General features: G+C 33.7%; 2 protein-coding genes across 9 annotated transcripts in view; one reads left to right on the top strand and one right to left on the bottom strand.

The window, feature by feature from the left end:
- PPFIA2 (PPFI scaffold protein A2) overlaps positions 1-11,073 on the top strand; it is a 472,833-nt gene extending 461,760 nt beyond the window's left edge. The window contains exons 31-33 of one of the 2 annotated variants that reach the window (XM_089920005.1): positions 6,093-6,252; positions 7,460-7,551; positions 9,566-11,073. In XM_089920005.1, coding sequence (XP_089776131.1) covers positions 6,093-6,252; positions 7,460-7,518 — 219 coding nt within the window. In that variant the 3' untranslated portion in view covers positions 7,519-7,551; positions 9,566-11,073. The remainder of the gene's footprint in view (positions 1-6,092; positions 6,253-7,459; positions 7,552-9,565) is intronic. The other variant, XM_089920006.1, reaches the window with a different exon arrangement.
- Positions 11,074-11,696: 623 nt separating this feature from the next.
- Positions 11,697-14,566, bottom strand: part of ACSS3 (acyl-CoA synthetase short chain family member 3) — a 148,982-nt gene continuing 146,112 nt past the window's right edge. For 5 of the 7 annotated variants that reach the window (XM_089920003.1, XM_089919998.1, XM_089920000.1 and 2 more), the window contains one exon: positions 11,697-11,926. In XM_089920003.1, the coding sequence (XP_089776129.1) occupies positions 11,783-11,926 (144 nt within the window). In that variant the 3' untranslated portion in view covers positions 11,697-11,782. Of the gene's footprint in view, positions 13,844-14,566 lie in introns of all 7 variants that reach the window. The other 2 variants (XM_089919999.1, XM_089920002.1) reach the window with 1 other exon arrangement.

Raw genomic sequence — 14,566 nt, 5'->3', positions numbered from 1 at the left:
AGTTTGTACCTCTTAAGCCCCAACCCTATTTTACCCCTCCACCCTTCTCTCTCCCCACTGGTAACCACTAGTTTGTTTGCTATATCTGTGAATCTGTTTCTTTTTTTGTTATATTCACTAGTTTGCTTTATTTTTTAGATTTCACATATAAGTGATATCATGTAGTATTTGTCTTTCTCTGTCTGACTTATTTCACTTAGCATAATACCCTCCGAGTCCATCCATGTTGCTGCAAATGGCAAAATCTCATTCTTTTTTATGGCTGAGTAGTATTCCATAGTATATATACATGCAACATCTTTTTTATCCATTCATCTATTGATGAACACTTAGGTTGCTTCCATATCTTGGCAATTGTAAATAATGCTGCTATGAACATTGGGGTGCATGTATCTTTTCGAATTAGTGTTTTCATTTTTTTCAGATATATACCCAGGAGTGGAATTGCTGGGTCACATGGTAGTTCTACTTTTAGTTTTTTGAGAAACCTTCATACTGATTTCCACAATGGCTGCAGCAATTTACGTTCCCACCAACAGTGTACAAGGGTTCCCTTTTTGCCACATCCCCTCCAGCATTTCTTATTTGTGTTCTTTTTGATGACAGCCATTCTGACAGGTGTGAAGTGATATCACATTATGGTATTAATTTCCATTTCTCTGATGATTAATGATGTTGAGCATCTTTTCATGTGTCTGCTGGCCATCTGAATGTCCTCTTTGGAAAAATGTCTATTCACATCTTCTGCCCATTTTTTAATTGGGTTGTTTCTTTTTGTTGTCGAGTTATATGAGCTATTTATATATTTTGGATATTAACCCCTTATCAGTCATATCATTTGCAAATGTTTTCTCCTGTTCAGTAGGTCGTCTTTCTAGCTACTATTGTGGAATGCTCTATTTTTCCCTTCAGTTCTGTCAGGCGTTGTTTCATGTATTTTGGGACTCTGTTGTTAGGTGCACATAATTATATCATTTTGATGAATTGACTCTTTTATCATTATAAAGTATCTCTGTCTTTAGTATATTTCTTGGTCTTAAAGTCTATTTTATCTAATATTGGTATAGACATTTTATCTCACTTGTGGTTACTGTTTGCATGGTGTATATTTTTTCATTCTTTTGCTTTCAACCTATTTGTGTCTATGCATCTAAAATGTCTCTCATAGGGAGTGTATAATTGAATCTTGTTTTTTTAATCTGGTTTGATAATGTTTAAGTCATTCACATTTAGTCTGAATGTTTATTTATATTTAGAGTAATTATTGATATGGTTGGATTTCTCTCTGCAATTTTATTTTTTTCTATATGCTTCATGTCTTCTTTTGTTCTTGTGCTTCTGTTCTTCCTTTACTGTCTTCTTTTGTGTTAAATAAATACTTTTCTAATGTACATTTTAATTCCTTTGTAGTTTCTTTATTATATTTTTGAGTTACTAGTCTCAGTTTGTTCTAGAGATTATAATATGTAATTTATCACAATATACTTCAGATTACTACTAACTCAATTCTAATAAATTATCAAAACTTTGCTCCAATATAGCTCAATTCCCTCCTTACCCTTTGTGCTATTATTGTCATATATATTACATCCATGTGTTATAAATCCAATAATAGTGTTATAATTATTGCTTTATATGTCTTTTTAAAAATTTAAGAGAAGAAAGGAGAAAAAATGTATTTATAGAATTTTTTTATATTAAACCACATATTTATCATTTCTGGTTCTTTTCATTTTCTTCTGTGGATTCAAGCTACTGTCTGGTGTCCTTTCCTTTCTCCAATATAACTCTATTCCCTCTTTATGTTATAAACCCAATAATTGTTTTTTAACTCAGTTAAGAGAATAAAAGAGAAAAATATGTTTGTAGTGTCTTTGTATTTACCTATATAATTGCCTTTTGCTCTTTATTTATTCATGTGGATTCAGTTTACTGTCAGGTGTCATTTCCTTTTACCCTGAAGGACTTCCTTTAGTATTTTTTATAAGGCAGGCCTGCTAGCAACAAATTCTCATTCTTTGTCTGGGAGTGTCTTTATTTCACCTTCATTGTTGAAGGATACTTTTACTGGACAAAGACTTCTTAATTGACAGGATTTTTTTCTTTCAGCACTTTAAATATGCCATCTCATTCCTTCTGGCCTCCATTGTTTCTGATAAAAAATTAGCTGTTAATTTTATTGTGGTTCCCTTGTATGATACATCAATTTCTCTCTTGTGTTCAAGATTTTCGCTGCCTTTTAACAGTTTTACTATGATGTCTACTTGGACTTTGGATGTGTAGATTAATGTTTTTCATCAAATTTTTGAATTTTTGGACTATTATTTCTTCAAATATGTTTTTCTGCCTAATTCGCTCCTCTTCTGGAATTCCCATTAAGTGTATATTGTGTGTTCAAAGATGTTCCATGGGTATCTGAGGCTCTGTTCATTTTTCTTCATTCTTTTTTTCTTTCTGTTCTTTAGACTGAATAATCTCAATTGCTGTATCTTCAAGTTTGCTGATTCTTTATTCTTCCAGTTCAAAGATGCTACTGAACCTCTCTAGTGAATTTTTTTTTAGAAATGGCTTTTATTTATTTTTGGCTGTGTTGAGTCTTCGTTTCTGTGCGAGGGCTTTCTCTAGTTGCGGCGAGTGGGGGCCACTCTTCATCCGGTGCGCGGGCTTCTCACTATCGTGGCCTCTCTTGTTGTGGAGCACGGGCTCCAGACGCACAGGCTCAGTAGTTGTGGCTCACAGGCCTAGTTGCTTTGCAGCATGTGGGATCTTCCCAGACCAGGGCTCAAACCCGTGTCCCCTGCATTGGCAGGCAGATTCTCAACCACTGCGCCACCAGGGAAGCCCCCTCTAGTGAATTTTTAATTTCAGTTGTTTCACTTTTCAATTCCAGAATTTCCATTAGATTCTCTCTCTCTCTCTGTATATATATTATATATATCATATATATAATACATATCATATATATGTATAATTTCTGTCTCTCTATTGATATCCTCTATTTGATGAGTCATTTGATGAGTCTTTTTTTTTTTTTTTTTTTTTTTTTGCGGTACATGGGCCTCTCACTGTTGTGGCCTCTCTCCCTTTGCGGAGCACAGGCTCCGGATGCACAGGCTCAGCAGCCATGGCTCATGGGCCTAGCCGCTCCACGGCATGTGGGATCCACCCGGACCGGGGCACGAACCCGTGTCCCCTGCATCGGCAGGCGGACTCTCAACTACTGCGCCACCAGGGAAGCCCATTTCCTTTTTTTTTTTTTTTTTTTAACATCTTTATTGGAGTATAATTGCTTTACAATGGTGTGTTAGTTTCTGCTTTATAACAAAGTGAATCAGTTATACATATACACATATCCCCATATCTCTTCTCTCTTTCATCTCCCTCCCTCCCACCCTCCCTATCCCACCCCTCTAAGTGGTCACAAAGCACCGAGCTGATCTCCCTGTGCTGTGTGGCTGCTTCACACTATCTGTCTGTTTTACATTTGGTAGTATACATATGTCCATGCCACTCTCTCTTTGTCCAGGCTTACCCTTCCCCCTCCCCGTATCCTCAAGTCCATTGTCTAGTAGGTCTGTGTCTTTATTCCCTCCTTGCTCCTAGGTTCTTCATGACCATTTTTTTTCTTTAGGTTCCATATATGTTTTAGCATACAGTATTTGTTTTTCTCTTTCTGACTTACTTCACTCTGTATGACAGACTCTAGGTCCATCCACCGCACTACAAATAACTCAACTTCGTTTCTTTTTATGTTCGTTATGGTTTATTACAGGACATTGAATATAGGTTCCTGTGTTGTACAGTAGGGCCTTGTTGTTTATGTATTTTATATATAGTAGTTTGTATCTGCTTTTAATCCTTATTCTTAATTGTTGAATCAAAAAGATAGTCTGCATAAACACATACACACTTTTTTTTTTTTTTTTTGTGGTACGCGGGCCTCTCACTGCTGTGGCCTCTCCTGTTGCGGAGCGCAGGCTCAGCGGCCATGGCTCACAGGCCCAGCCGCTCCGCGGCATGTGGGATCTTCCCGGACCGGCTCACAAACCCGTGTCCCCTGCATCGGCAGGCGGACTCTCAATCACTGCGCCACCAAGGAAGCCCCATACACACTTTTAAGTACAATTATTATCCTTACTTAAAAGTTGGAAAAATAATTTTAATAAAAATGATTAAAGATCTGTCATAACGATTGTAAAATGCAGACTGACCTGAAGTAGAGGTCCAGTCAGAGACACAAGTCTATGTGGGTTCTAGTGTTGCTTCTTAAAAGTAATGAACAAGTTGAAAGTCCTAAATGGAACGTTATTATCTGCCTTTAAAATATGCTACCTCTTTTTATTACTAAAAAAGAACATGATTTTATCATTCAAACCCTCTAGTCGCTTTTGTCTCAGTTTTTCGTTTCTTTGTTTGATTTTGGTTTTGTTTTTTGAATGTGAACAAAAATATCTAAACAACTTAGCTGGAACCAGAATAGACTTGTTTCTGGGGCTGATCGCATTCAGATTCCACTGAAATGATTTGAGAAGTGTTCATGTGCTGCTACAGACAGAGGATATCCTCAGCTGAGAGCGTACCTTTCAATCTCCTCTCATGGAAACCTTCTCCTATGATGTTGTTGCTTATAGTTCCCATTAACTTTCTGCAGTAACACTATGTTGAAAGAACAGAAGTTAAGGAATCATGATTTAAATTCTCAACTTACTGGCATATTTTTGAGCCCTTATCTCACACATTATAGGAGCTGTACATTCCTACAGTGTAATGTAATGTTTTATAGAACTGAAGGAAATTTATGTTCATGCAACAACTTCTCCAAGATTCAAGAAGTCAGAGAGGCCACAACTGTGAAATTCTGCTTCTTTTTTCCATTTATAAACATTTGGAGGTCTAAGACAGTCAAATGCTGCAGTTGAGAAGAGTAGCAGAAATCTCTTAAAATGTAAAATGGCTATCATACCTAAACAAAATTTATATATTAATAATAAGGATTCTAAAAGAAAAATGGATAAATGTAATTACATAAATGATTTTATTTTTCCCAGATTAACCTTGTATGCTACTTAAATTAGTAGTCTATGATGAAGAATACTTTATAGTGTTTCTTATTTATAACAATAATTTAGGCTGAATATCTATCTATATTCTCTATGCCCAAATGAAGTCACCTGAGCTAGCAGAGTCAACCACACATATTTAACTATAATTTTAGGGAGTAGACAGTCCTTCCTTAGATGAAAAACTTAGTGATATAAGAAGATAAGATCTATGTAGAATGATTAATATTTTCCTTAGATTAGAAACAAGATAATCAGTCAAATCGTAAATTACATATTGTTGCTTACCAATTCAGAGAAAATAACTGTTTGTCTGCAGGTACAATGTGTATGCACAGAGAGGGAAGATTTTATGCAATTAAGATATAATAGAATCAGCAACAAGAATTACATTGTAAAACAGCAGCCAGAGTTATATTATGCTTTTAGTGGCATCTAATGAGCACGTGTATTTATTAAAAGGAAGGTGACCATTTGCATAGGTTTTTCAACAAACTACAAGTTAATTCTGTATCAGCTGAAATCTAGCAAATGACAAATTTAGTTTCTTACACAGAATATAAATTATCGTATCCCATATGAGCCAGGTTGTATCAAATATAGATTTCCCATAACATATACCTTGTATACATAAAAGCAAAATTCATGAAATAATCAAGTGTGTGAATCAAATAGTGTTTACCCAATACTTATTCAACTAAGTATATCATCTCATAACATAAAAACAGTTGGCATGAAGTGCAACAAAGTATAACCAAAATTCTTTTTGGAAAAACTTCGGGGTTTTATTTTAAATTTTCAAAGATTTTACTTTCATATGTTTTAGATTCGAAATCATATGAACTTTCTAATAAAAACATTTCTATTTCACATATCCTGCATTCTCATTTTGGAATCAATATAACCCTTGAAATATAGTATTCCATATGTATACTTTACAGACTGAATGTAAATAATCAGAGTTACATGTTTTAAGCACCTGGACTAGTTTACTTGTTTTCATTACATCAAATTGTATCTCTGTACTGGCAGAGTGATGACAAGAATTTCAGGCGTGGGTCGACCTGGAGAAGGCAGTTTCCTCCCCGTGAAGTACACGGAATCAGCATGATGCCTGGGTCCTCAGAAACATTACCGGCTGGATTTAGGTTAACCACAACATCGGGGCAGTCAAGGAAAATGACAACGGATGGTACAGTAGTTTTGCATTTCTGCTTATAAAGTAAAAAGCTTGTTTAGCAAATGCTGTCATTCTCTGATCTTGCACAGCTTTCTGGAATTGATTCTTTTCTTAAGTTGGTTTGCTCTGCTTGAAGTTTACTTTGCTTTCATCAGACCATACTCTTTTGTAAGCTGCTAATGCATGAACTCATGGCACTTTATTCATATTTTAAAAATAATTTAAAATATCCTAAAAAGGACTATTTTGGCTAATGTCCACATCTAGGAAGAAAAACATCTGCATGATTTGTGTTTCTTTACTCTTCTATTCACCAAGTAAATAATTTGTTTAGAGGATGGATTTGGACTAAAGGTCCTTAATAAATGGAAATTAACTGCACTGTCACCCTACATGCTTGAATATTGCAAGTTTTCTATTTCATCTTAAAAACTCAGACTCATCAGATATTCTCACCTATGACCAAGGCAGAAGGCCTTAAATAAACAAGCACAACCATGAGAAGAGAATTAAACAAACACAAAACCGACAGTAATTTCCCAATTAGTATTTCCTTCTGTGGACATTAGACTTGTGTTATATACTTCACAAAGGAAAACAGCCATTCTGGAGGAGAGACAAATTTGAGTTGTAGTCACAAAGTTATGTCTGTCTGGTAAGCATTAAACAAAAAAGTCCCACTCTCTTTATTGAGACAATCACCTAGAATTATTATTTCTTGTCAAGGTGATAGTTATCATGGCCCTTAAAATAAGTTCCAGTATAAACCATGATCTTTGATCTATATTCCATGATCTTTGATCTATATTTCTTCTAAGTTGTTACTATTATGGAACACATTAGCAAAATTCATGAGCAATTTAACATGATTAAAATGAGTATAGAAGCTTTTCAGTATTAGAGGGGAAGATAATCCATCATACTGAATTCTCCAAGAGCAATCTCTGCTTCAAAAACAGGAGCACCCAGGGGAACTGTTCTTGTTAACAGATTTCACCTAAGGAGGAATACACAACTTGAAAGCTCAGGTGAATCACACTGGAATAAATTTTCTTTAGTAGCTTGTCTTGAGAAAAGGAATATGAGTGGCTTCTATCTGAGAGAAAGAAGGTCTATTAATATGTTCAGATCCCTTTATGCAGGGAAAATGAATCTTTCTCATCTGAAATTTTGTACTCAATCATCCAAGTCCCTCTAAAGCCCTTTTCTCCATTTGCAGTTCCTTCATCAAGACTGCAGAGGTTAGACAACTCCACTGTTCGCACATACTCATGTTGACAAGCCACTCAAAGGAGGCAGCACTGACTTGCTGTGAGTAGTTTTCCTTGGCTGACAAAAAACAAACCACCAAAAAAAACGGAACCTACATAGACTAGTAAATATACACAATACTCTTTGTTGTGGCGAAGAGTGAGAGAAGTGAGAGAACCCCTTTGAATTGCTAGAGAGTGCAAAGTTCTTTACATTGTAACTCTTAATCTAGGATTTCCTATCACCATCTGTCTGCTATGGTTTAAGGCCCATCTGTTGGAGGCCTGTCACTATCTTATTACACATCAATGGGTTGCTACTACACTGGTTTCTACTTTCTCGTAGCACTTTATATTGATGCATATAGCATTTTACTGATGAGAGTTTGGCACTTACAGAATAACACACTTTTAAGTGAGTATTTTATATAGGGGAAGTTGAAATAGGCAAATAGTATTTTAGTAGGTACCCAGAGTCAAATAGTGGCAGAATCAGGAAAATGATTTGGAGGTGATTTCACATTAAAAACAAAAGTATAACTGAACAATCTGAACTTCTGGTATGTTGTTTTTCATCAATGTGATTAATACTTGTTGAAAACGTATAGGAATTTTAAGTATCTGGGGTTTACAGCAAATAGAAACCAAGTGAAATAACATTATAACAATGGCGGACAGGACAGAAACCCATCCTATAAAATCATAAGCTATAAGGCATTTGTACTTCGAGAAATACTAGTTGATGGACTCTAATTCCAAATCCATATGAAAATGGAATTTTATTGGAAACCGGTCTTAGTAAAACTGTGTCTTCATAGAAAATAAATGTCAAGAACTCATAAACATTTTTTAATCTACAACTGTGCTTTACCAAAATATTCTACCATTTACGATGAATTAAAATTTTGGAGAAACACTTTTTAGAGCAATATTTAGAACCAAGTATGTGCACAGGGATGGGGAGGGGAACAGCTCATCTTGTGCTGTTTATTCACTGCCTTGAACTAAAAGCTCCACACAACTTACTGTTGGTCTTTGGGGCCTTAATAGGAGCTGATATGCTGCCTTATTTGGGTCACTATTTGAAGCTGCTGATGATAAAACAAAAAGCTTTCAGATAAGAGATTTAATTTCAGAATGTAAAACCCTAACATTAAAAATTTAATTATGGTATACAATTTGGCATCTTATTAGGCATGATCTAAAATCTGTAATAATTTGGCTAAATAAGAGGCTTTCCAAAATACTGTTTGTAATAGTTTCTACACATAACATGATAATTTACCAGGAACTAGAATTAGAATACGTCACTGATTTACAAATGACTACTTAATATGTTGAGTAGTGCTTGCTTCTTAGCTCTTGACTGATGGGTAGAATTACTCTTTAACTATTTATAATCTGTATTTTGTGCTTGGCATTCTAGTTCATATTTCCTAGTTTTTACCATTAAATGGAATAAAGGTATTTATTTCCAATAAGTTAATCTGGGACAACCAATTTCTATTGTGAGGAAACATTAGCATTTTTGTTATTAACACAATTCAGAACATATCATTTATCTCTTGTGTCGGGATAGTAATTGTGATCTTTTCCTAAGTATATTATGACTGGAAAGAATCAGTGATGCCACATCACTAACCCAGATTCTTTATATGTTACTGATTATCATTATGTTTTTGTCACAATTAAACAAAGATCTCTTTTGAAGAGCTCTAAAATATATGAGTTAGAATACAGATCTATTCCATGAAATAGGTCAACTCAACTCAATTTATTAATGAGCAAGCTGTACGCTTTTCAAAAGGACTGCTGAGGTTTTCTGTGACTACCTTTGTTTATATTACTGCCATACTTTCTACAAAGTTGAGCAAATCTTATTTATGAACCTCGCCTGCACAAAATTAGAGAGGAGCAAATATTAATTACATACAGCCATTGGTTAGACCTGAGATGATATCCTACCCTTAGGACAAAAGTGGGCAGGATGCATGGAGGTGCACCAAGAGTCGCAGAGGGAGATTTTCCAATCTGGGATCTTTCAGTAAACTAATGCTGTCCATTACATATTTTAGATGTCGTCTTTTCAGTCTACTCTACCTAAAGTGCACTACCATCTAAGAAGATAAGCAGTGAAAACCTTTGTGAAGACTGAATTCTAAGGAAATAATCACAACTAATGGTTTATTAAGCTGAAAATGTGATTTTGGGGGGAGTCAGATATTAAGTTTGATTAGTTTACTACAATTGTAAGAAAATGCTTAAGTCATTTGAATAATAAGCATCATCCACATCATAAATTCTGTACAACAGATGCTTTTATGAAATGGAGCCACTTGTTTTTTCATGTTTTATTGTAATATACTTGGCATTTATGTATTACTGTGTATGCATTTCTTTTTAAATGTGTAAGTCTTATGTAAATGGATATAAATATGATTTTTTTAAAAATAAAATATATGGTTCATGGAGTCTTGAGTGCAAACATTTGACAATTCCAAGTACTGTTTGTATTTTACCATTCCACCATTTTTACAGTTTTTGAATTGTAACAAATTGATATGTTTCCTGGAAGCATGTTTCATGCTTCCAACATGTTTCTCCTTCAAGTCTGTCAATCCTTAAAGCTGAAAACCTGCCTCTGATCATGTAAAAAAGAATGATTTAACCTGGAACTGGAGCCAAAAATAGACCTTTAAAGGAAATCAGGGATGTCCTATATCTTTAGAAATAGCACTGTGATGGCTCGATCTCCTTTTCAATACAAAACAAAGCCAAACTGTTTACAAGAGTCAAAAGCAATTATTTAAAAAAATTTATAAAGAAAAAAAAAATTCTCTTCTTATTACCTATGGACCAAGGGAAAAAAAAAAAAAAAACTTCTTTACTAAGAACCACATGTTCATCCAAATACCTTGAACCTCCAGCCAGCCCTGTTCAGTGAATGTCAACCACTGCAGAGTCTGAGGTCATTTCCACTGGAAAAAGCAAAACCCCAGAAACCTTTCCCTTTTGTCAATGTAATAGGGCATTAGCCAGACTCATGTCTAACTAACGTTATATGCTCTTAGCCGAGAAGGCCTTGTTGCGACTTCCCTGAAGTCAGTCTTATCAGAGGAAATAAGACAGAATGATTAACATATATAGTGTATAAAAGTATAGAAGAATAACCTCTTCCCTGTGGCTTTATTTGGTGGTGTTACTGTTGTTTATTCTTTGTTTATATGGGAGATTTCAAAGTAAAATCTATTTAAGAATACCATTTATCTAACTGCTGATTTTCTGCTGCTTGATCTTATTAACAGCAAGACCTGTCATTAGTAATTCCTTTTTTGTATTTAATTTGCTATGTTTGCACGTACATTACATTTGTTTTGATGTCAATTTTTGTTTAACAGATTCACTCAAAAGGTAATGGTAACAGAAACCCTCTCCATTGTCAATAAACAAAAATACTTCCAGTTCTCTGTTTAAGCTTTGTTTTCTAGTCACATATAGTTTAAAATTTTACTTAAACTATAATGAAAATCATTCTTTTTAGTGATCAGTCTTTTAGCTTCAAAAGTGAGTCTGCCACAAGAGGGAGCACTAAACTTGCTTATGAAAGTGATTTTAAATTTTCTAAAAACGTTGCCTGATTAGAAACAATGGGAAAGAGCTTTTTAAGTTCGTCTGAATATGGGGATCTTGACTTACAGAAATGAAATATAATATAGAAACTATGGTATCATAATAATACAAACTAGATTTGTATCTACTGTTCTGCACAACTTAATTGCATAAACAGTTCTTCCCCTTTAAGAGATCACCTAATAAGAGATATTAACCATTTAAAATAGACTAACATACAGGGATATAAAAGATCCAGTTACTTGCCTCAAAAACCATAAAATATTCTTCGATGTATAAGATCATTTTGCCAGATTCTAAAACCCATTTCATGGATTAAGCTTAGAACCTTGGTTTTCTTCCTTTTAACTATCAACATTATGAATTTTCATATTTTTAATAATCAGAGCCTTTACAAATATAATTTTATATAAATAAAACTGCTTTTAAATGTAAAGCAGTTCTCATTTGTATACACTTAGTACATTTTCACAGGCAAAATCAATTAATTGGCACTTTTCTATAGATTTTAAAATAAAATATTTACATTTTAATTTTAATACCTTACAGTAAAAAAATTCTATGCAACTACCAAAAGAAGATCATGCAGAATTTATTTCAGCAAATTACATTTTTTAGTAACATTATATTGTTATTTTTAAAGACATTTAATTCAAAATATTTTAAGTACTATTGAGTGAAAGTACCTTATGGTAAGTATTAAAATAGAAAATTCCTTTTTTTCTTCCAAAATTTAAGCAATCTGATGACTGTATCTTTCTTGTCCCACATTCAGTCTTGTGAGAGGAACAGTACTTTCTCTGACCCTGCAAAGGAGATCACTTTCTTTAACCAGATACAAGAAAACACCACTTCCCCGGTCTTGTGCACTGTTTTCCAATCCCACTCAACAGGAAAATAACCCAAGCCTGCTTGCTGAAGTGTCTCTCAGATTGATTACCACGAAAAATGTGCAAGAGGATCAAAGATGTAATCGTTAACACAATTCTTGAATATGCCTGGGTTTATACCTTGCAGATGAACTATGATACACAATCGCCTAAACAATTTGCCATTTCAAATTAACTGAATTTTATATGAAAAAAGAAGGTAATACATCTTAATTCTAAGACATTAAAAAGTGTAAGATTACAGTTGTGATAAGATAAAATGTACTCAAGAGAAGAGACAGTTTAAGGAACCCAACAACTTCAAATTATAAGTTGAATATCTATCTAATTAGTTTAACTCAGTCTGCTAAAATAATTAAAAGGAATAGTTAGATAAATGTATTTTTTCAGGTGTAACAATCAAAAAGCCAATTTTAGCAAATAACAATTTACTTTGAGAAGCCATTTATCTTATAGGCTACAGTCCAAAAAATCCTCACATTTTCAGAATGTCTTTATACAAGTTGTAAGCAATTTTTATGAAACAAACAATAAGCTCTTATCTATTATCTCTCATATATATTTCGTGATATGTTACCAGACTATATGTTAAGACAGTTGCTCTTAAAAATAATGTTCCTGATGGACTGAAAGACTGAGGAATACTTTAAGAACCGTCAAGACATGGGTATGGTATTTTTTGAGTTTAAATATATTCTTTGATAACTGATCTCATGTAGAGCCCTAAGTAAACCAAATCAGTAATTATCTATATCTACCTACTCTGGATAATTGGCACATTATCATATGCTTATTAACAAAGACTAATTTTCAGTTATTTTTTTAATGCTCAATAGTTTTACAGAAGCTTAAATGGAAAGATGTGCTTTGGATATGACAATTTTTTTTTTTTTTAGTGAGTTATTTAAAAATTAGAGATTTCACATAAAATCTGGATTTTTGGTTGCTCTTAAAACTCCTCCCGGTTTTTAGCTAATGTAAAAACTTTTACATTTCTTCCTTAAGAGCTTTCCTTGCCAGTTTCCCCATTTCTACACATTTCCTTGTTTCCAAAAGAAGCTGGAATCATTAAGAGTATACAGTCAGCTAAAGAGCCCTCATCTCCATGACAAAGAGATTGGATTAATTGACCTCTATGCTCTCTGCCAGCCTGTGATTCCCCTTGACTAAGTAACAAAGGATTGAAGAGAGCTGTACCTTGGTTGGTACCCAGCCTTCCCTCAGGAAATATGTGACTAGACAGATTCTCCTACTTAGAAAATCATGTCTAGATGATTACCTAAAACTTCCCATTTCATCCATTTCATTTAAAATAACCATGCATGTGGGCATCTCAAGAATATTAGAAAATATTCAGAATTTCTATAAGAAAATTATAATTGTTTTCTGACTTCACTTGAGTTTTAGGTCTTGGGTCAAAGCTGCAGAGTCCTAATTTCAGCAAGTGGCTCGATATTAGTGTCACTTTCAATTAAAATGTTTTTTTGGGGGGTACAATTTTTATAAATCGTATGTCAGATATATTTTTCTTAAATCAAAGTTCTGGAAAATCTATAATGAGCTATGTTACAGGTAACCAGTAACAGTGCTAATTGGGCTAATCAAACAGAAGGCCTTTTACTAGTTTTCACGTACATTGTTTTTAGACCAAGCTCTACAATTTACATTTCAGTTTGCATGTAATTTCTATTTAAATATTTATTTCTGGGAAATAATTCCAAAATCTAACTCCAATTAGAAAAGTGACAAAAAAAGAAAAAAAAGTCATAATGCCTGCTTCAGCATTTCTTCTATGTGCCCAAAAATGCTGGGGTCTTCAATTGTAGGAGATACCTGGAAAGAAAATTAGAGCCAGATGAAGGTGCTTCATTGAACCCTCCATTCTATACAATTAAACAATTATATGCAATCTTGTATTCCCCATTATCTTATCATACTCATATGGAAAGGTTCAAAAACAGGGAACTTTGAACTCAATATTTTAAAATGTATCTATAGTAAAATAAACTGTTCAGTTAGCAAAACTATTGGTCCTAGATGGTACTTTCTTTTATGGGCCTTTCAATGAGCATCTATAGAAAGCATTTTTTTTTTTGGCATTTGCCCATACAACCACTCCTTACTGTTGCATCACTTTTTATTAGATCTTGATGATTAAAAATACATATATTTGTGCATGTATAGTATGCACAAAAATTAAAAGAATGCATATGCTTGAATCAGCCTAAATTACCTAAAATAATTTTCACTCAAAACAGGAAAAATAATGAGCATATATATCAATTAGAATTTTCAAAATATCTATAGCCAGCCTCTCACTCACTATTAGTCACTAATGACGGCAATGAAGGAAAATTTATCCTTAATTTAATAAGATTGAGTTTCCACAAGTTTGAATTTGACATATTTACTAACAGTAAAATATTTTCACATACTGGTTCTTATAATCAAAAGTGTATGGTCTTAATTAATCTGTGTTTCTCTCCAAAACCCTCATTCCTACAGAGAGAATGGCTATGTAATTTTTCCCCCGTATTATTAAAAAAAAGTACTGTT

This window comes from Delphinapterus leucas, chromosome 11 (genome assembly GCF_059928025.1).
Source record: "Delphinapterus leucas isolate spDelLeu-1000000601 "Yukka" chromosome 11, BTC_Dleu_Yukka2, whole genome shotgun sequence".
NCBI lineage: Eukaryota > Metazoa > Chordata > Mammalia > Artiodactyla > Monodontidae > Delphinapterus > Delphinapterus leucas.
This window is presented reverse-complemented; position numbering and strand designations above follow the sequence as displayed.